This window comes from Nansenia antarctica, assembly GCF_963989245.1.
Source record: "Nansenia antarctica genome assembly, chromosome: 1".
Lineage (NCBI taxonomy): Eukaryota > Metazoa > Chordata > Actinopteri > Argentiniformes > Microstomatidae > Nansenia > Nansenia antarctica.
In genome coordinates, this window is record NC_137674.1 from 39,233,194 (window position 1) to 39,255,987 (window position 22,794).

The following is a 22,794-nucleotide window of genomic DNA, read 5'->3' on the forward strand; positions in this document are numbered from 1 at the left end:
TATAGGTTATTCGAAATAAAAGCGCCCATGTTAAACTTTACCATCAATCACCAGCATGAGTTAAGAGACCCTGGGAAACCCCATTGAAAACCACTTAAAATGTCTGAATACCAAAATCCTTATACTGCCACTCACAAGTTTGGAGTACAAACAAAGAAAAGCGTAAAGGGACACTTAACCGATTTCAGTAATGGCCCATATTTACAGCAGGTGTCAAACTAACGGCGGACATACAGAGTTTCAAAGAATATGTTGTCATTAATCATTTATTACATACAAAAATATCACCAAGGTTTCCAGCATGGCTCTTAGCATAGATAACAGTGTGCATTAGCAGTGTATGCATACTGGTTCAATCAAACAATGTTCTGAGACAATTATGCATCCATTAAATCTATGCATTCAAAACAATAAGATTTGATAAAGGCAATGACAAAATGTGTACACTGTATACTGATATTATGAAGGGACTCGGACACATCATAATGAAACAGCAGTAACATTAAAATAAATAAGGTATTTTTCTACAATCTCTCTAATCTGTTGGTGATACAGATATTGAGATCTGTCTGCACACACACTTCCCAGTCAAGCCAACAAGAAGAACCCCCCCCCCCACACACACACGATCCTATTGACATAAATAACAATAACACAATCAAAGCATGTGAGTCTCTTGTTTCAATCCATTTTGCATCTACAACAGTGATGCTGGGTTATTTTATGACAGAGGTGGGGTGACTTTCCTCAAAGCCCTGTAGCAGATATAATGTCAACCTCACCTCCATTCTCTATAATGATCTCAGTCCGAAAGCTTCTCAAAATGTGTTATTCCGCATGTAGTGTCCTGCATTTCTGATGCACCCCTAGTCAAGGCACAGGCTGTATCTGGGCAGAACAACAGACACAATCAAGAGTCAAAATAATAAAGGCAAAATGAGACATATTCTGTCATTACTGATGCTTGACCATGGCGCACACGCACCCGTTGATCATAACTGCGCTAGGGATATATTCAGAGGCTGAGGATAACTCCTATGTAAAGACATTCTAAAGACATTCTAGGGGGAAAAGCCTGACAGCCAGCATTAAGACTTACGTTTAGTTGTTAATGGTATACATGTGACAGACTAACCCTCTCTTCCATTGCTCTCCTTTTTTTTTTCTTTTCTTTTTTTTATACTGTTGGGGTGTTCACTGGGTCAGAGAGAGGGAGAGCATTCTGTGGTCCCCTGATTTGGTCCTGTAGGTTGTTGTTTATTGCTGTTGTGCTTATTCTTGCTTAAATGTAGTTGTCGAGCCGGTTGTAGTTGTTGAGAAGTAGTCCTTCTGTTGTTGTTGGTCATCTAGCTGTCGTTTCTGTAGTCGTTTGTAGTGGTGTGTAGTTCTAGAGCAGCCTCTGGTTGAGGATCTCCCAGATCATCAGCTTCCTGAAGAGAGGCATGTGACACTGAGGAGACAAAGACATTAACATGAGTGTATGAAGAATAACACTGAGTCAGACTACATATTTTGGGGGGCATTTAGCAGCGCATTTATCCAAAACGATTAACAACAATGAATCATCTATCCATCATAAGAAAAAGAGGAGGGGGGCATTGGCAGTCACAATGCTAGAGGAATACGTTTTGTTTTGTTACTGTACAGGGACGGTAGTAGGGATGAAGGAGGGACAGTTAAGATGTAGCCTGAAGAGATGGGTCTTCAATCTACAGCAGAGGACAGGTAGTGACTGTGCAGTCCTGACAGCAGTGGGAAGCTTGTTCCACCAGCGGGGTGCCAGGACAGTGAAAATCTGTGGCTGGGTAGCATGACTGCTACATCCACGTAGAGGTGGTGGTGCCAGGTGGCCAGCCAAGGTGGAAGAGTGGAGTGATGGGGCAGGGGTTTGGGGGCTGACCATTGCTTGCATGTAGGGAGGGGCTGTTCCTTGCTGCCTGGTAAGGGTCTACCAGGGTCTTGAATCTGATGTTAGCTGCTACCGGGAGCCAGTGAAGGGTGCGAATGAGGATGGACATGGAAGAACTTGGGGATATTGAACACGGTAGCATTCTGGATGAGCTGCAGAGGTCTGATGGCGAAGGTGGGGAGCCTGGCCAAGAGTGCGTTGCAAGGCGGCTGCTTCTCTTGTGAAGAATGGACGTATCCTTCTGATGTTGTAGAGGTAGAATCTACAGGAGTGTGCTGTCGCTTTGATGGTCGCCGCACTGGATAAGTGGTTGTCAAGGATCACCCCAAGATACTTGGCTGTCTGGGAGGTGGTCACAGTAGAGTTCTCACTGTGATTGAGAAGGGCAGAGAGGGCAGGCTTTCCCAGGGAGGAAGATCAGCTCAATCCTGTTACGGTTGAGCTTGAGATTGTGGGCTGACATCCAAGCAGAAATGTCTGCAAGACACGCAGAGACACGTGTTGCCACATGTGAGTCAGAGATATGTGCATACCTGTCTAAAGGTGAGAGGCCGTCCTTGAGCGATGTAGTCAGCGTATTTACAGGCAAAAACTCCACAGTCACTGCCATTCTTCTGCTGGGGGATCTCCTACAAACAATAAATAATTTAAATGAATTGACCATTTAGCAGACGCTTTTAACCCATTTAAACCGGGGGCGCTGTTGCGCTGTTCTACCTTTCAAGCCGGGAAAGCGGATACGTCATTCTGTAGTATTTGTATTTTTTCAACATTCTACTGATCCATCAACATATACATGTGGGAGTATCTATCTCTACTATTTATTTATTTTATGATATCTTGGCAACAGCAGAGAAGTTTCTGAAGTTAGTTCTGAAGGGGGTGATATCAGTGGTGTAGTCTACGTGATATGCAGGACTACGCCGTATACCCACTAGGAAAGGCCAAGGATTTCCATATACCCACTTAAAGATGTGTGAGGATACGTAACAGCGTTTTGTGACAGAACTTTCACTTTCATTCATATTTCACCCGTCTGTGTTACGAAGCACTTGAATTTTGGACCATTGGGACTGACTATAGCGTCATATACCATCAAAGGGGGGAGATGCGACATGAAATATGTCAAAATGCAGCACTATCATGCACAGATCAGCCTTATAACATGTAATTTAGATATATATAACGTTAGACAGGGAGCGCAGATACTTTTTTATGGTGTTCCGAAATGAACGATATGCGGCTGGGAGGGAAAAATCACAGTAGTATACCACTAGAAACAACTAGACTACACCACTGGGTGATATTGATGATGAGCTGCAACGTTTGCAGGAAAAGCGCTATACAAATAAAAGTTATTAGGCCTACTATTATTATTATTATTATTATTACAATATTATAACTGATTTGGATGATTTAGAAGGCTTTGAAACGGAATGGAAGACGGACAACTAGCACCGTAATTCTAGGAGGCGTTTCAACTTTCAACCGCACCCCAGGGGTGAAAATCAATATACCTGCAGACGTAACACCGATGCAGGTATTTGAAAATAATTTTACAGACTCTGGCGCGTCTCGTCACCGAGACAAACCTTTATAGTGCCCAGACCAGAACCACTCCATTCAGAGCAAAGTGGGCTGACGTTAGTCTGACGGAGATGAAGACTTTTATTGGGCTGTGCATCAGTATGGGGCTTCTTATACTGTCAGTTCGGAGAGACTACTGGTAACAGAAGAAAGATCTCTTCAAGACCAATTTCCCAAAGCACTGTCCCGGGACAGATTTGTCTCTGGAGGTAATAACAATAACAATAATAATAATAATAATAATAATAATAATAATAATAATTGATTGTAATGATAGTATAATAAGAAATGACTATGTTTATGTCTCCTATTACTTTAGGTGTCTTTGAGTACCCTGAAAAGTGCAATATAAATAACATTTATTATTATTATTATTATAGTAGGCTAATGAGAACTATTTATATTTCTTCCAATGGTGTATGTTATATTGCTTTCATCCAAGGTAACTTACATGAATCTATATCTGGATGTTCAGGTATCTACACCTCCAGGACCACCAGGCAGCTGACATTAATTATGTGAGGGGACTGCCCTCTGTCCTGCCCTCTGTGACGGCACTGCCACACTTTATTTTTATTGAAAATAGTGCTTAAATAATTTTTAATAACTAACTTTTAGTAGGCGTTGACACTTTTGTTGAATTTCCAGAAAAACGTTTTTAGGGGGTTATTCTAATGATCGTTTTAGGCCTTAATGGGTTAATCCAAAACGATTTACAATTAGAGATTGGAGTAACTGAGGGCTAAGTGCCTTACTCATGGGCACACTAGTGTTGGTGTTCCAGGTGGCATTTTAACTCATGACCTTCCGATTACCAGTCCAACTCACTATCCACTAGAGTCGACCACCACAAAAAAAATCCACACACCACGTTATGAGAGTGATCATACAACTGCCCAAACATACTCACATCTCTCACAAAACATTTTAAAATCATAACCATTTTTTCTATAACACTCCCCCATGAAGTTAAGTTTCATTCGTTTCACTTACACTTGCCCTCATACTGCCTATGGTCCACTTAGAGATGTCCAGCTCTCTGGCCTTCCTGGCCTTGTGCTCCTCTCTCAAGTACAACCTACACAGACACACACACAATGATTAGAGAAAAGAAGAAAAATACTTAGGATGCTGCAGCAGACCATACCAGAATTGATATTGGTCAAGTGATATCAGGGTCAGGGAAAATCTTTGGGCCCTCCAGATGAATGAGAGCATTGAACAGCTCACTCTAAAGAGACGACTCACAGTAACAAATTGCAGATATCGTCATGTCTCTGGCCCATAGAGTCATAGGCCCTTACTGTTCTGGATTTAAAGTCAATCACCTAGAGAGAGAAGAGAGAAAATAGAGAGAAAAACAGTTCATATTAACTGCCTACATTTCTTTAAAGTTGATTCTGAGAAGAAAATAAACTTTCTACACACAGTTCTTACTTCAATTCAGGCAACTTCATTTGCTTCTAGTAACAGTGAGGCCATGTCTTATTTGTTCTAGATGTTTACTTAAACTGGTGATCTGTTTATATGTTACGGTACATGTGGGAATACGGTACATGTGGGAAAACTAGGGTTAGGGTTAGGTGCTACGTCGACTTGGTACATGCTGGCATGTCTAACCCTAACCGTAATCCTAACCCTAACCCTAGCACCTAACCCTAAACCTAGTTTTTCCACATGTACCGCATTCCCACATGTACCGTAACATATACCAGATATGTACATTTATCTAGTTTCTGATATTGCCAAGCTGTCATAGCTGTATAGATACTCACACCTTTCCAATAAAACCCATTAAAGCACAGTATCTACTAGAGCAGGGCTGTCAAACGTCCGGCCCGCGGGCCAGATCAGGCCCACAAACGAGTTTAATCTGGCCCATGAGATGATTTTGCAAAGAATAAATGCCCCTGTCAAATGCTTTGGTCCTCATGTTGGCAACCAATCAAAATGTTTGTGTCTTTTAAAACACGGAACGACGTTTTGACGTCGTTGAGAATCACAACACAGACTCGCTAGTCAAGCCAAAATACTGCAACGCAATGGATTGGGTGAGTAATCCCCACTGCTACCTAGTTAACTAGAACACTACTTTACATTGTTAGCAGGCTCACAAAACAAGGTGTGTTAGTTGACTAGCGATGTTGTTGATTTTCAACAACGCGGAAATGGAAAAAAATCTAAAGAAAAGTCTGAGCATTAAATCAGATCCCGATATGCGGACCAAAGCATTACGGTAATTTAGAACGTGTCACAAACACCATTACACATATCTAATCATTATTTTTCCATCAATAAATAGTGTAGCCTACGAGGCAGGGAGTAACTCAACCCTCTTGAATAGTTTCTACCTCAGTTTGTATGGTTTGCTGAGTTAGCACAGGATTAATATGTGGAAATGACAAATTAGGTATTTGATACCTAGAAGAGTTGTTTTATTCATTTATTATTTATTTTGTATTTTGTTCAATCCCAGATAGGCTGGGACTTAAAGTTTTATGGCTTTGTCGATACACTGAGACGAAGTCTAAGTTCCAACCAATGAGGCATTGTGTTCTTGAAATTGCAAATGTTTTTTTTCCAAATAAGAGGATTATTCAGAATGTGCTTGTACTATTTTGGACCAAAGTAAAACAAATAAAACTATCTGAAGTTGTCGTTATTATGCCATGATTTTACCGGTCCGGCCCACTTGATAGATTTTCCTCCATGTGGCCCCTGAGCAAAAATTAGTTTGACATCCCTGTACTAGAGGGTTTGTACAAATGCTCTTAAAACGCATCCTTCCTTCCTTGAAGAAACCATTGATCTGCCTTGACTTTATTGGTGAAAGCAATGCAATAAACCTTGCTTTGACCAATCCAATCATGCGATTACTTCAAAAACGTAGGATGCTTCCCCCCTGCCCACCCCGAATAGGGCCCTAGACTAGATGTAGACTGAAACCATGTGACTCACAGCCAGAGACCAATGGACTCCCAGGTGTAATGGAACCAGGATGACGTCATACAGGAAAAGGTCAACAGCCTTTGTCCAGCGTCTCACAGCCGCATGGCCCCCTTCCTGTCCCCCTCCCCTACCATGCAGCTTGGGGAAGAAGAAGGTGCTGAATGAGTAGACCTTGAGCCCCCCTTCTTGCCCCGGCGTACGTGTCATCACTAGGGACAGGTAGAAGTTAATCACCTGAGTGAGGGGAGCCAATGAGGCAAGGAGAGAAGAAGAGATCAGACACCCAGAGTTAGAAATGTAACATTGTTTACTTTCAAGACAGCAACTATACATTACCCCCGCCCCCCAATTCCTTCCCGAAACACCATTACACTTTATCTCTCTCACAAACACATGCACGCACCTCATCGTTGAGCCAGCTGCCCTCCTGTAGTGTAGCCAGGTCTCTCTGTGTAATGCGTAGTTTAAAGGCAGAACTAAGGACCAGGTTAGGGTCCCTTTGACCCAAAGCACGGCTCACCTCTACCACCATCTCCTACACACACCCCACACAAATAAGCATACATATTTATAATAGAATAGAATAATACATTCACAATGAATAAATATGGTTCTATTTGTGCCCACTTTGCTTAGTCGGGGGAAGTCCTCATCACTGTGGCGTGTGTGTGTGGTGTATGCGTTGGTCTGGGTTGGGATGGTTGACTCTTTGTCTACCAAATTGAGCCGGGCAGCAACCTCCGCAGAGAGGTCCATCTCCTCTGCTTGCTTCTGGAACAAGAGAGGCGTCTTTGAGGCTTCATAACATCATTATGATCTGTACCTTTTCCATCAGTTTAACATTATTTTATGGAGACATTTTGAGTGAATTGGCATCTCAGCAACATTAGCAAAAATAATGATGATGGACGAATATGGAAATGTTATACAGAGCTAAAGAGCACATAACATCGCTGCAATATTCTATTTCACAGAAATATGAGTAGGTTAGTGCAGACAATGCTGTTGGGCTATTGAGAACGTAGTACTAAGAATGTAAAACTGCTAGCCCAAGCTATGCTAACACTCAAGCCACTTTACAGATGGTATCATTACTGAGCAATGGTCAACATCTATGGTATATGATAGACCATAAACATACTTTTGGGGGTTTGTAAACTATGCCTTTGGTCTACGTGTGTGTGTGTGTGTCTTACTGTTGCATCACTGGTAGGTTGTGTGTCCACAGCTCCACTAAGTGGCTTACTAAGAACCACCTCCCCTCTCCTGGGAAAATATAGACAGTGTCAGCTTACCACACACACACGCACGCAAACTGACACACACAAACTGACACACACACACACACACACACACACACACAAACTGACACACACACACACACACACACTGACCTGTCTTTGACCTGTTTGGTTGAGGACACATCTCTCCACTTAAACAAATTGGAGTTAGCTGCATAGGAGAGCAGAGGGTTAGCTTGGTACAACAGCACACCACTGATATGAGTACACAGACAAGAAACAGAGTGCGGGGAATAGCAACAGAAAGCTGTCAGCTGTTTACCTCTTAGGGGTCCTGCCTCTCTGATCATAGTCTCACAGGTCCTTCCCAAGATGGCTGCTTTGTGTGTGTCTTGTGGAAGTGTACGACTGGGAAAGACGAGGAAAAATGACAAATGAATAGGCAGAAAATGAACAGTTGGCGAAGATGCTTAGTAGAGCAGATAATGGAAGTTATTGCTTTTGTGATACAAGCATTTTAGGAAATATTTCACCAATTTAGATAGATAGCCGATTGCTTGCGGGCAAACAAATGCAGTCATGCGTCATTCACAGATATGGCTACACTTGATAGGTCATAGATTATGACCACACATTTCTCCAGCATTTGGAAGTCCATCATCATCAACAGTTTTGGGCCAGTGACTGAGCTTGGTAAATGTCCCTGACACTTCTTCACACGCATTCCATGTTTGCCACACAGATTTCAAATGCATGGAAAAAAGGTAGACCACTGGATTTTTCTGGCAATCCACAGCTTCTCCAAACCTATTGCTTTGAAGGATTGGAAGGATGATATTGCTATAATAACAACATCAGTGTCGTTTGCTTTGATCGTCACTGTGGTACTCCCGTTTGCTGTTGCATGTTTCGCTGTTGCATATTCACTCTTGTTGCTGACTATCTCTTCTCCATGTCACCACAATAGTGCTTTCTGCTACTACTTGACATATTTTGCTTACCAGAAAGCTAAAGATTTCTGTCTTGTTGTCATCATCCCGTAAGTTTTTCCAGTTTGATGGAGCCTTACTAGATTCTGTTACCCTTCTTCTAATGGCCTTCCCATGTTGTGCTCTGGTGTCTGGCTTCAGGCTGGACTTTTTGTAAACGTCGAAGAATATGTCTACTCGCTTGTACTTCGAACAATATGCCTCTACCTTAGGAAGGACGTATTCTGCAGCATAGTCTTTAAATGTTTTTGATCCATGAGGAGGGTTTGCATTGATGAAGGCTGACCCATCAATAATGATAGTGTCAGCCTGTGGCTCTACATTAGGCTGGGTGATTCTAGATTCCAGTATTTGCAGAAGTTCTGACTTCTGGCATGAGTGAAGCATTCCATTATCACTCAGGAAGCAGGAGCTGACTGGTTTTCATGCTTGGAGAATTCTTCCAAGTCACACTGCCTTGTCTGGCAAGAGATGAATAGTCATGAAAACAACTAGCAATCTGATTTCTCCTTGGAAACAATGGTAGGTGCTTTAGGCTTGAAAGCAACTGGATTCTTCTTGATTGCTTTGTAAAATGCTGATTGATCGTGACTTTTGAGTCCTTCCATAAATGTCCTGAACTGTTCTTTTCCATTTGTGTGGTGAACAATTACCATTGTTGCATTGGCTGGGTCAGCAATATCCTTTGTGTCCAACACTATTAGGTCAGATGATTCCTCTAGGAAAGGATTGCCACAATGCCTGAAGAACTTTGTGAAGAGCATTCACCTTCGCAAAGAAAGATTTTTGAGCACTCAGACCTTGCTTGTGATGCTTGGTGACTGCTGTTGCATCCTTTCTAATGGATGCAGCCTCATACTCGGCAACAATGTAGCTCATTTCTGGCCCAGCAACCATCCATCGTCTGAGAGCGGCAGGATCCTCTGTCAGTCCAATAGCGTTGTTTTGCTCATGGGCCTGATCTATGGCTATTGCTGAAAATTCTCTTTCAGATTTATGCACAACAAAATGTCCCCTATGAAACTTTTGAGCGACTTCATCGATTGTCATCATGTCTTGGGAGCCAACGTGCATAGCTATGCGATACAGACTAAAGTTTGCTTCCCTTTAAGTTCGGACCAGTGTGAATGTCGCTAACTCCATATTTAAAACTAGGTCTTCTTCAAGGTCAACCGCCAGATCAAAAAAGTGACTAGCGACAAATATAGCTACTATTTTTACTAGGGATGCACGATATGCATTTTTTTCCAACCGATACCGATGTTTACCCGCTTCTCGTGGCCGATAACCGATATGAGAACAGATATAATTTCACAGTTGATAACCTGTAGTTCATGCACACCTGAAGGTAAGAAAGGCTATGTAGTGAGCAAAGATTGATGATTTAATATTCCATAGTGATCTCACCAAATCTAACTTACATCACTATTGTTAACACAACAAAGAGAACACTTCTGACTCTTCAAATGTTCATTTATTATTTCCTCTAACAAACAGAATCTGTTATAGACAGTGCACAATGCTTTTTTTTAGCCAAGATCTGGCCTCCTTTTATGAAAACAAAAAAGGCTCACCTAAGAGTAATAAGATCAAAAAAGTCAAAAATAAAGTGCATCTTCTCTATCCCTGTAAATTGAAAATGCATAAATAAAATATCAAAAAATAAATAAATAAAGTGCATCAGTCAATACAAAAATAAAGACCTTTATAGAACCAAAAGTTTTATAGAACTTTTACAGAAACTAGTGCCAAATGGCTGCTTAGTCTGCAGATAAACAGAATGACAAAAGGCACATAATAGGCTACACTAGTATGCTTAATAAAGCAACTGAAAAGGGCTGGGCTATGCTACTTTTAGTGCATGAGGATGAGGTAGGTTGTGATCAAACTTATCTGGCTTACGCTAGTATCGATCAGACTATGGATGTGTGTGGCGACTGTATCATACAGAGCAAACTTCCTGCAGTTTTCAAATGCGTGTTCAATAGGCACAGCAGCTTTTTTTGTTCGCGGCTAGGCTACCTTCTGCTACTCTGCAAAATAGCGGCGGCTTAGATATTCCTTCCATACAGCGTGCTTGCAATGGTGAATCTTAAGGTGACTTATGAGATTCGTTGTGTTGTAACTCGTAGACCTCTGCCCTCCTCTCCGAACTTTTGTCGAACATGTATTGCAAACGCACTATCTGCCTCAGAAACTCTTAAGAATGTCCACACCGGGGAAGACATGTTTCGCTCTCGTCTATACACTGTTGTACGCAGGCGCAGCATCATGAGCGCGGAAACCGGAAGCTGAAATATTTCCGGCTTCATATTATCGGCAAAAAAATTATAAAACCGATAAATATTTAATAACATTAATTTCCCATTATCGGGCCGATAAATATCGGTGCCGATAATATCGTGCATCCCTAATTTTTACAGTTATATACAGTCCTATACTGTATATCCCCCAAATACCTCTGAATATCCCCAAATACCTCTATCCCTCTAAATAACCCTAACCTTCACCTAGTTTGCCTGTGAGCACGGTTATACGTGTTTTTGAAATGTTTTAGATGGTTACAACTGGTAACTGGTTTAAAAATGTTCAAAATGAATGAATGAATGAATGGTCTTTATTGTCATTAATACAGTACAGGTACCATACAACTAGGGATGCACGATATTATCGGCGCCGATAATTATCAGCCCGATATTGGGAAATTAATGTTATTAAATATTTATCGGTTTTATTATTTTTTTGCCGATATAGAGCCGATAATATGAAGCCGGAAATATTTCCGGTTCCGGTTGTCGCGCTCATGATGCTGCGCCTGCGTACAGCCATGCAGTCAATTAATGGTAAGCTAAGGTAAATAGATAGCCAATGTTAGCTAGTGCTAATATTCACCATCTCTGTAGTCTGCTCTAAAATACGCAATCAAACAGTGCAGGCAACCCATGCTGTTCTGTGAATGAGACGAGCTATTGACTGATGGCTTTCTACTGCCAAATCATATTATTACAGCAAACATGTCGGTAGTTTGGCATCTGTTCTCTGAACAACAAGGAGAGGCTCATTCCGACATTGACTTCTGTTTTCGTGATTTCAAAATAAAAGCGCGAGCTAAGCGTTGTTGAAAATGAATGACACATCGCTAGTCAACTAACGCAGCTTGTTTTGTGAGCCTGCTAACAATGTAAAGTAGTGTTCTAGTTAACTAGGTAACAATGTAAAGTAGTGTTCTAGTTAACTAGGTAACAATGTAAAGTAGTGTTCTAGTTAACTAGGTAACAATGTAAAGTAGTGTTATAGTTAACTAGGTAACAATGTAAAGTAGTGTTCTAGTTAACTAGGTAACAATGTAAAGTAGTGTTATAGTTAACTAGGTAACAATGTAAAGTAGTGTTATAGTTGACTAGGTAGCAGTGGGGATTACTCACCCAATCCATGCATTGCAATAGTTTGGCTTGACTAGCGAGTGTGATGTGATTTTCAACAATGTTGAAATGTATTTCCTTTTTTTAAATAAATGAACATTTGAAGAGTCAGAAGTGTTCTCTTTGTTGTGTTAACAATAGTGATGTAAGTTAGATTTGGTGAGATCACTATGGAATATTAAATCATCAATCTTTGCTCACTACATAGCCTTTCTTACCTTCAGGTGTGCATGAACTACAGGTTATCAACTGTGAAATTATATCTGTTCTCATATCGGTTATCGGCCACGAGAAGCGGGTAAACATCGGTTATCGGTATCGGTTGGAAAAAATGCATATCGTGCACCCCTACATACAACGAAATTTAGGAGCATACTATGGGAGTGCTATATTATTGACATCACCAAAGTATAGGCAAAGATATGCTGAAATGCAAAATTAGTCTAACTTTGACAGCCATCTTTGATAAGTGACCTCCAAAGATGATTTGTACCAAATTTCACAGTTGTATCACTATTTAAACGATTCCCCCAAAATATTGCTGTTATCTGCTCTACTAGCTGGGGTTAGCAGAGGATGCTCAAAGACACTGATTGAAAGGATGTATGTAAATGGCTTGTTGTTGAAGGGTACAGAGCTAGTGGTACAGATGTACATAAAAGATTGTGGTGACAAACTTTTTTTCCAGGGTTATATTCCATATCGTGGGACTCAAGTGATACTTTACTACTTCTGCGTTTCCTCAACACGTGTCCCCATCTCTCTAGTCTGTACATAGGTTATCTGCTCAAACAAAATGGAATAAAACATAGCGGAAAATGTTCAGATACCAAACCATTTTTATATATACAACAACTAAAGACCTGCATTACTATGGCCAGATCGTCATTGCAAATGAGAATTGGTTCTCAACTGACCTATCTGGTTAAATAAAGGTTAAATAAATAACAAATAAAAAAAACTATACTGGGGCTTTGGAGTTTCATACACTTTTGGAGAGTATCACCATTTCTCAAAACCAAGCAAAATCACAAAATAAGTATCTGTACCCTTCTACAACACACCATTTACATCCCAAATAGAGATTTGGTTAAAAGAAAATCCAAACGTATCGTTTAAGGTCGGGATATTGTGGGGGTAAACCGATCCCTTGGACTGGGCTAGGGTTGGGAAACTCTCTGTACTCACCCCTGTGGTTTAGTTCTCTCTGTACTCACCCCTGTGGTTTAGTTCTCTCTGTACTCACCCCTGTGGTTTAGTTCTCTCTGTACTCACCCCTGTGGTTTAGTTCTCTCTGTACTCACCCCTGTGGTTTAGTTCTCTCTGTACTCACCCCTGTGGTTTAGTTCTCTCTGTACTCACCCCTGTGGTTTAGTTCTCTGTACTCACCCCTGTGGTTTAGTTCTCTCTGTACTCACCCCTGTGGTTTAGTTCTCTCTGTACTCACCCCTGTGGTTTAGTTCTCTGTACTCACCCCTGTGGTTTAGTTCTCTCTGTACTCACCCCTGTGGTTTAGTTCTCTCTGTACTCACCCCTGTGGTTTAGTTCTCTCTGTACTCACCCCTGTGGTTTAGTTCTCTCTGTACTCACCCCTGTGGTTTAGTTCTCTGTACTCACTAGGGCTGCACGATTTGGGGAAAAAATCGAATTGCGATTATTTGGACAGATATCGCGATTGCGATTAATTTGCGATTATTATTTTTTTAAATAGCAAAAAAAAAAAAAACGTTTTTGTAAAGTGTGGCCATATCTCCGGCTAGGAAGGTCGTATCAACGTGCAGTTTGTTTGTACGTCTTCAGGGGACTTAGAGGCTCCCTCCTCTAGCACCCCCACAGCCCGAGCTACGAGTGAAAGAACTAAACTTACATTGGGTTGCTTTAAAGTTGGGTTGCTTTAAAATCAAGCTTCAGATTAAAACATGTGATGGAGCATTACTAACCTGACTCAGGTGGTTTGTTTCACACAACCATCTAGGAAAGCTTAATTGGAAGCTGTTTGGAAAAGGGCAGGTACTTTCAAAAAATACTTGGCAGGTGATTGGATGAATCTATCTATTTTCAGAGAGCATTACCACATGATACCATCAAACTACTTCTGCTGAAGCCATTATCCACCATGAATGTTGCTATTGCTAGCTACCGAAACGTGGGCGTTTCACGTGCGATGTTGTTGGTGTGCGTTCATTGACGTTGACGTTCATTGACGTTCACGTTCATTGTTGACGTTCATTGTTGACGTTCATTGACGTTGACGTTCATTGACGTTGAATCCGACGCGCTGTATGACGTATCCCATACGGGTAGTGGTGGTCTAGTGAGTTGGACTTGTGATCGGAAGGTTGTGTGAGTTCAAATCCCGCCTGAAACCACACCACTACTAGTGTGCCCTTGAGTAAGGCACTTAGCCCTCAGTTACTCCAGGGGGAATGTCCCTGTAATTCGTAATTGTAAATCGCTTTGGATTAAAAGCGTCAGCTAAATAGCAAAAAAAAAAAAAAAAGTAAAAAAAAAAAAAAAAAAAAAAAAAAAATCGCAGGCAAATCGCAGGCTTTGCGATTAGCTAATCGCATAATTTCAAATCGCGATTTCGATTTAAAATCGATTAATCGTGCAGCCCTAGTACTCACCCCTGTGGTTTAGTTCTCTCTGTACTCACCCCTGTGGTTTAGTTCTCTCTGTACTCACCCCTGTGGTTTAGTTCTCTCTGTACTCACCCCTGTGGTTTAGTTCTCTCTGTACTCACCCCTGTGGTTTAGTTCTCTCTGTACTCACCCCTGTGGTTTAGTTCTCTCTGTACTCACCCCTGTGGTTTAGTTCTCTCTGTACTCACCCCTGTGGTTTAGTTCTCTCTGTACTCACCCCTGTGGTTTAGTTCTCTCTGTACTCACCCCTGTGGTTTAGTTCTCTCTGTACTCACCCCTGTGGTTTAGTTCTCTCTGTACTCACCCCTGTGGTTTAGTTCTCTCTGTACTCACCCCTGTGGTTTAGTTCTCTCTGTACTCACCCCTGTGGTTTAGTTCTCTCTGTACTCACCCCTGTGGTTTAGTTCTCTCTGTACTCACCCCTGTGGTTTAGTTCTCTCTGTACTCACCCCTGTGGTTTAGTTCTCTCTGTACTCACCCCTGTGGTTTAGTTCTCTCTGTACTCACCCCTGTGGTTTAGCTCTGTACTCACCCCTGTGGTTTAGTTCTCTCTGCACTCACCCCTGTGGTTTAGTTCTCTCTGTACTCACCCCTGTGGTTTAGTTCTCTCTGTACTCACCCCTGTGGTTTAGTTCGGGTGAAGGGAAGAGGTTGGTTCTTGCTGTATTTCTCAGAGACCATCTCAACCAGTCGTCTGTAGTGCTCCCGATCGCTCTCCTTTCGTGCCTGGAGACAAGGCAAACAACCAAGATCATATAAACAACTGATTACTGAAACATCATGAAACTGGATGTAGGAGTTAGCCAGTTCACTTTATCTTGGTCGAGGTGATATGGCTTTTTAAAGTAGCAAACAATACTAGTCAAACTGGCAAGATAACCATCTAACTAACCTCCTCTACAGCAAGGCAGGGCCTATAGCTGCGGACAGGGCCGGGTAGATCTGGGTTGGGGGGCCCCGTTCCCACCCCAATGCCAAGAGGGGGCCAGGAGGGCAGCAGCTGGAGGGAGCGTCTCTGAGTTCTCTCCTTCGCTCCACACAGCAACAACCCACTGAAAACAGAGAGGAGATAACAGTTACATGAGGAACATTTGAAGAACGGTCCCAAAAAATTTCCCTGGCCCTCTGGCCCTTGATTTGGCAAACTTGAAGGGACTGATAGGGCTTTCACACCGGCAGTTCCGAACGCCGGTTCGCGTTCGGAAACCTCTGAACGTTGGCGCTGTATGGCGAACGAGCGTTCGCCAGACAGCGCTAACGTTCAGAGGTTTCCGAACGCGAACGCGAACCGGCGTTCGGAACTGCCGGTGTGAAAGCCCTATCAGTGGATGGAGGCAACATACGTGTGTTTCCTCGACAAAGGATTAGAGGAGCTCTGCAGATGGTTTAGGCCACCCATCTCTCTTTCACTCATTCCACCAGCTGTCTGTTTCTCTGTAGAGAAAGAGAGAGATAAGAGAAAGCGGTAGAAAAATAGGTAGATTCGCCTATCACATACTGTAACACAATATAGGAGAGAAACCGATTGCAACCAGTTGAAGGCAGACATTTTTCATGTACCCCCTGACCCCCATCTCAATACAACCCCTTCTTAAGCCCCTTTCACACATAGTTCCCAGTAAATTGCATGGAATCCCAACCTGTGTCAGCCGGGCATTTTCACTGTTCACACATGACCGAATTACCCGGCAATTGCCTGGTTGCTCCCTTTCACACATATGGCTACAACCCGGGTCTTGAATCACGCAGAGACTGCCATATACCATATATATATCTACCATATATCATACCTCAGTTTTATATAGAAAAATATGATGATAAATACATATAAAACGGAGGTATGATATAGGCAGATATATATGGTATAGTCTCACGCGCCTGTCACGTCTCCAGTACATTAGAACTTTGCATCCTTTGAAACATATGGTGGGATGCAAGGATCTTGTAACTTCGCAAATAATAGCAGCATTGAAACAGTTTAGTTTATGTTCAACTGGAAAAGGTAGTGAGTGCAGAATTTCGTGTTTTGACTTCGCTGGGAATTCGTTAAAAATGCCTTTCCACCAAAGAACCGCGGAGCCGCGGTGTGTGAGCAGGCTGCCGGAGGGACGGTCACTCGCCGGGGGAAGACAGAGGTTTCATCGTGGTGGATGGTCACAAACTTCTGAAGCCTGTTATATTTTCTGCATTGGATGAGGTTTGCTGTCATACAATGATCAATCAATGTAGAATTATATTGATCACTACTTTGACTGATGTGATGTGTAGACATATTGCTATGCTAGCTCTCCCCGGGCTGTCCCCACTCTGACTGCGCGATTCAGGACAGCTGTGAAAGGAGACGGTGTGTGTGCACTGCTGGGTAATGCGTCTATATCACAAAATGTACATTTGATAAGTAAGTAAGTTAGCTAAGTAAGTAATCTAGCTAACTATGATTGGAAACAACGTACTATCCAGTTGTGGAATTATATTGGCTGCCCCGGGTTTACACAAGCTACTTGAATCACGCATTCAACTGGATACAGAACTGGAACGTAGTAGACATGATTCCAACAAGACAGGCGTGTAAGACTGCCATATATCATACCTCCATTATGATTGGAAATGAAGTAGTGTGCAGCTGTGGAATTATATTTAGTAGTAGCGATATTCCGAGTCTGGGGCAGTTCATGCACTCTGCCCTTCTGCGCGATGGAGGACAGCTGTGAAAGGAGACTGACCAGGCAATCTTCAGGCTTCCGTTCAGACATACAGCGACACGGTGATTTCCATGGAATTATACATGGTCTCTACCAGGGTAATTGCCCGGGCGAATTTCCCTGGTCAGTTGCGTTCAGACATACGCCGACCCTGGAAATTGCATGGACTCTACTGGGAAGGCTTGCATGTGTGAAAAGGTCTTTACTTACCCATCCTCCAATCAGAGCTGCTCATCCATGAGGTCTGGAGCTCATCTATTCCCATCAGGCTAACAGGGCTCGTCTAAAGAGAGGAGAGACCAATGATATCACAATGATAGACCAATAGACCAATGATAGGGTGAGAGTTAGGGAGGAAGCGAAGCATCCACTAACTACAAACATGTCAGCAGTCTAAAGCATTCTCCTTGTCTACTGTCCATCTGTTCTTGATCTGAGAACATGGGAAAGCTGAGAGCAATATCAATGCCTCCTGACGCTCTCACATGAGTGCAATCTAAGTAAAAGAGAAAGAAACGTACAACTTAGACCTATTCATTAGAGACACTGTTACTGGAATAAGAGTGAATAGATGCATTGTGATTGTCAGAGTGGATAGTCCACAAAGTGTACAGTATGTGGTTCACACACCTGGGTCCATGTATACGGTCTATGCTTGTCACTGATTATGGGGGACAGTGGCTTCCTCAGTCCAAGCAGTCCAGCTACCCCTGCCACTGTTTTCTTCACAAAGCTGATAACTACATCTAGCACAGAGAGAAAAGGGTTTCATCAATACCAACATCCAGGAATACAGCCAGGAAAAGATCACATAAGACAGCATACACGTAATGTACATACACTCAGCAGATACGATGGAACATGATGGGTCTCATGAGGATACTGGACGTCAAGTGTCTTCTCTCGATAATAACCAATCGTGAGAAGTGAATGAGCATAAATTACCTTTTCTCCGTCTCTTAATCTCCAGTGGCTCGCTTTGGCCAACATTTTCTGAAGCATGAACGCTAAAAGAGAAATTACAAGTTATCCTCAAAACAACAATATATCAAACGTGCTGGCTGACATTCGACAAACTGGACATTGAAATACAGACGTTGTGCATAACGTATGTCTAACGGTCAACGGAAAGTGTTAAATAACACCAACTGTTGCTAGTAGGCTAGTAGTGACTGTATGGCAGGTGTTAGCTAGCTAGCTACAGAGACTGAAAGCGTCTTGTTAGCACGTAACAATTTGATGGCAAATTGGCTGCCAGTTTTGCTAGATAACGAGCTAGCAAGCTATCCAAGTCACCGACCTCTGGTAGTTCCGTTTGACCGGTCTTGTTAGCACGTAACAATTTGATGGCAAATTGGCTGCCAGTTTTGCTAGATAACGAGCTAGCAAGCTATCCAAGTCACCGACCTCTGGTAGTTCCGTTTGACCGGTCTGGAGCTGCTCTCCTCCTGTCGGCGTTGCGACTCAGCAGTCGCCGCCACTGGCGTGGGTATCTCCGGGGTAACGCTTCCAGGCCGGTCAGTGGGTTTCGGCTGAGTAATACTAGTAGGCTCGAAGAGCGATGATATTCCGTCAACTATCCATCCGTACATCCCAGATAGATACCAGAGGATGGAAACACAGTCCTCGACACGGGCCAGGTCTATTTGCGTTTTCAAATACAAGCTGCGCTGTAGCGAAATATGAATGTACGCCACACACCACCATTCACTCTCTTTACGCTTCTTCTTCAGTTCTTCCTCTTCTTCTTTCGTTTTTTTCGGCGGTGTGCAAACCAAAACAAATGCCTTTACCGCCTCCGCCGGACTAGAGAGTTGTGGCGGATTGTCTTGTACCTATGTACTCAAATCGCCGGGTTCGACCTGAAGTATACACAGACCAACTTTGAATTCAAATAAAGTGATACATGACTTACTTCAATTTGATAAAAGCTTTGTAGATTTTAAGGTTTACAATAATGCAGGTACAAGTACAATGGTAGACAGGCAATTTGCAAATGGGACAGAGTGACAGGCAATAACATTTGACTGGCAGAATTAAATGTGCGCCGACTGAAGGGTGCACGGCCTTTTTGATGGTTGTTTAGGGAAGTAAACCAAGATCATTGATTGGTTCGATAAGAGGGTGGTGTCGGGGTAAGTAAGTAAGTAAGTAAGTAAGTAAGTAAGTAAGTAAGTAAGTAAGTAACGTTTATTTATATAGCACACAATTTACAACGACAAGAGCCACCCAAAGTGCTTAATAGATAAAATATAAAGAGAAAAACGAGATAAAAGGGATACAGATTAAAGAAAAAACGGACAAAATAGAAAAATACACTAAAAGCAAGGTGCAGTACAAATAAAAGTGCAAAGAGTGCAGTGTCGGGAAGGCATGCTCACCTCTATGGAGGACCAAGTCTGTCAAAATTAACAATAAATATATAGATACATAAATGAATGTATGTATGAACAAATAAATGAATGAATACACACAGTATAACGAAATACATTTCTATATTTATTTATTCTTTTCCACTTTCATTCTTTGTTTTCCACATTAGAGAAGGCTCTGTCCCCTCTAGTTTTTAATTTAGTCCTGGGGACCTCCAGGAGCAGTTGCTCAGCTGACCTAAGGCCCAAGGGCTCTGGATGGAGTGGTGGTCAGCCAAGTACAGGGGTGCCAGCCCGTTCAGTGCTTTAAAAATCAATGCGGGAGCGGACGGGGAGCCAATGAAGAGAAGCCAGGATTGGTGTAATATGAATGAACGAATGAATGAATGAATGGACTTTATTGTCATTGCTACAGTACAGGTACCAAACAACGAAATTTAGGAGGGGTGGCTCCCCTGGTGTTAAAATAACTTTTAGAAAAAGAATAAAATCACAAGAAGGTAAGGAGCTGGTTTACATAAATAAAGGCTATGTACACAATCCACTGTACTATACTGCACAGATACTCAACTAGGGTTGTCATATTGCACAAAAGTATTTTTTCACGTTATTTAAAGTGTCACAGTTTGCAGGCTTGAAATGTACATGTTTGTGCCTCAGCACTAGCTGCCATACAATCCGTCCAGACTGTCCTGGGCCCAGAACTTAGGCCTTTGCTGTGTTCAGGGCCTTGACGGCCCTGTGGTAGAAGCAGTTCTTCAGTCTGTTTGTCTTAGCGGCCGGGGTCCTGTACCTCCTTTTCGAGGGCAGCCTGATAAAGTGTACGTGCCCAGGGTGGGTCGGGTCCCTGGAGATCTTGGAGGCCTTCCTGAGACAGCGTGTGTTGTACAGCTCTTCCAGAGAGGGGAGGGGGGCGCCGGTGATCTTCTGTGCTGTTCTCACGACTCTCTGTAGCGCGTTTCTCTCCGCTGTTGTGCAGCTGTAGAACCAGTTGCAGATGCCGTAGGTGAGGATGCTCTCCACTGCGCCGCGGTAGAAGGCCACCAGTATCTCCTGCTTGTTGTGTTCTTTCCTGAGGCATCTCAGGGTGTATAGCCGCTGTTGTGCCCTCTTGATGGTGCCTTTTGTGTTGTCCTTCCAGGCCAGGTCATCCCGCATGTGATGTCCCAGGAATCGGAGGGTTGAGACTCTCTCCACGCTCTCTCCGTCGATGAGCAGGGGCTGGATCTCTGACTTTTTCCTCCTGAAGTCTACGATGAATTCCTGGGTCTTTGACTTGTTTAGCAGCAGGTTGTTAACCTTGCACAGCTTGCTCAGTTGCTCTACCTCATCCCTGTACGCCGCCTCGTCCCCCCCCGAGATACATCCCACCACGGTGGTGTCGTCTGCAAACTTTATGATGTAGTTGCTGGGGTGGACGGGGGTGAAGTCGTGGGTGTAGAGGTTGTAGAGGATGGGGCTTAGCACGCAGCCCTGGGGGGACCCAGTGCTGAGGCTGAGGGCTGTGGAGGTGTGGGGGCCCACCCGCACCCTCTGGGGGCGGTCGGTCAGGAAGTCCTTGATCCACGCACATATAGAGTGTGATAGACCCAGGTCTAGTAGTTTGGTCACTAGCCTGTCTGGAAGGATGGTGTTGAAGGCGGAGCTGAAGTCCACGAAGAGCAGTCTCGCGTAGCTGTTTCCCCTCTCCAGGTGGGATAGAGTGGCGTGGAGAGTCGTCGCTATGGCGTCCTCTGTGGACCTGTGGGCTCTGTAGGCGAACTGGTATGGATCCAGGTTGGGCGGGAGGCGTGTGAGTATGTGGGCCCGGACTAGTTTCTCGAAGCACTTCATGATGATTGGTGTGAGTGCCACCGGGCGGTAGTCGTTTAGGCAGCTCACCGTGCTTTTCTTCAGGACTGGGATGATAGTTGAGGTTTTCAGGCAGGGTGGGACGGTGGCCTGGGACAGGGACTGGTTAAAGATGTTGGTGAAAACCCCGGCCAGCTGGTCGGCGCAGTCTCTCAGCACCCGTCCCAGGACGCCATCCGGGCCCGAGGCTTTCCTGGGGTCCACCGCCTTCAGTACGCGTCTCACCTCATGCTCTGTGAGGGTGAGGCTGCTGAGAGCTGGAGAGAGTGGTGTTTGTGTTGCGGTTACCTCCGTTCGCCCCTCGTCGAACCGGGCGTAGAAGGTGTTCAGCTTTCCCGCCAGCAGGGGGTCGTCCTCTGCGGCTGTGAGCCTGTTGGCTCTGAAGTTTGTCATCTGCTGAACCCCCTGCCACATCCGCCTGGAGTCGTTGCTCAGGAGGCATTCCTCAATCTTCTCTCTGTGCTCTGCCTTGGCCGCTTTGATGCCACGCTTTAGGTTGGCCCTGGTGGAGCTGTACAGCGGTGTGCTCTTCCCTGCGAAGAAGGCGTTGTCCCTCTCGTTGATCAGTTTTTGGACCTTCCCAGTCATCCATGGCTTCGTGTTGGGGTAGACCCGGACCCGTTTGTCCACGGTGACTGAGTTGGTGCAGTTCACTATGTGGTTCAGATAATATGGTCATGCTTCTTTGTGCCGGTGAGTAGTCGAGCTGCAGCATTTTGAACTAGCTGCAGCCGACGGAGCAGGGACTGGTCAATGCCAACATACAAAGAGTTGCAGTAATCCAGCCGGGTTGTTATGAAGGCATGGATCACCTTCTCTAGGTCCTTCTGCGGAAGATAGGCCCTTGGTTTAGCGAGGAGTCTGAGGTGAAAAAAGCTATTTTTCACCACAGAGCAGACCTACTTGGTGAATTTGAAGTCACTGTCAAAAATCACTCCAAGATTTCTGACTGATGAGCAGATGTTTGAGCCAAGGGGACCTAGAGCATCGACAGAAGGGCCTAGCAGTGGCGGCTGGCCGATAGAGGGCGCTGGGGCGCCGCCCCCACCTTCACTTCCTAGTTGCGATTGGTTGGCAACCAACTTGAGGCGCATTGCCGCCACCTACCGGACTGTGTTGAACGTTAGATT

At 43.7% G+C, this 22,794-nt stretch overlaps 1 protein-coding gene across 1 annotated transcript; it reads right to left on the reverse strand.

Moving 5' to 3' along the window:
- Positions 1–289: 289 nt before the first annotated feature.
- Positions 290–19,079, reverse strand: LOC308169006 (sentrin-specific protease 2-like). Its single transcript, XM_080543644.1, has 17 exons — positions 18,849–19,079; positions 18,387–18,448; positions 18,072–18,187; positions 17,652–17,724; positions 16,083–16,173; positions 15,632–15,791; positions 15,359–15,465; positions 8,009–8,094; positions 7,840–7,897; positions 7,642–7,711; positions 7,073–7,216; positions 6,849–6,980; positions 6,455–6,679; positions 4,745–4,824; positions 4,490–4,574; positions 2,443–2,538; positions 290–1,450 (listed from the first exon to the last, which is right to left on the reverse strand). The coding sequence occupies exons 1-17, from the start codon at positions 19,031–19,033 to the stop codon at positions 1,388–1,390; spliced, it is 1,833 nt and encodes a 610-aa protein (XP_080399770.1). The 5' UTR covers positions 19,034–19,079; the 3' UTR covers positions 290–1,387.
- Between the last annotated feature and the right edge of the window lie 3,715 nt (positions 19,080–22,794).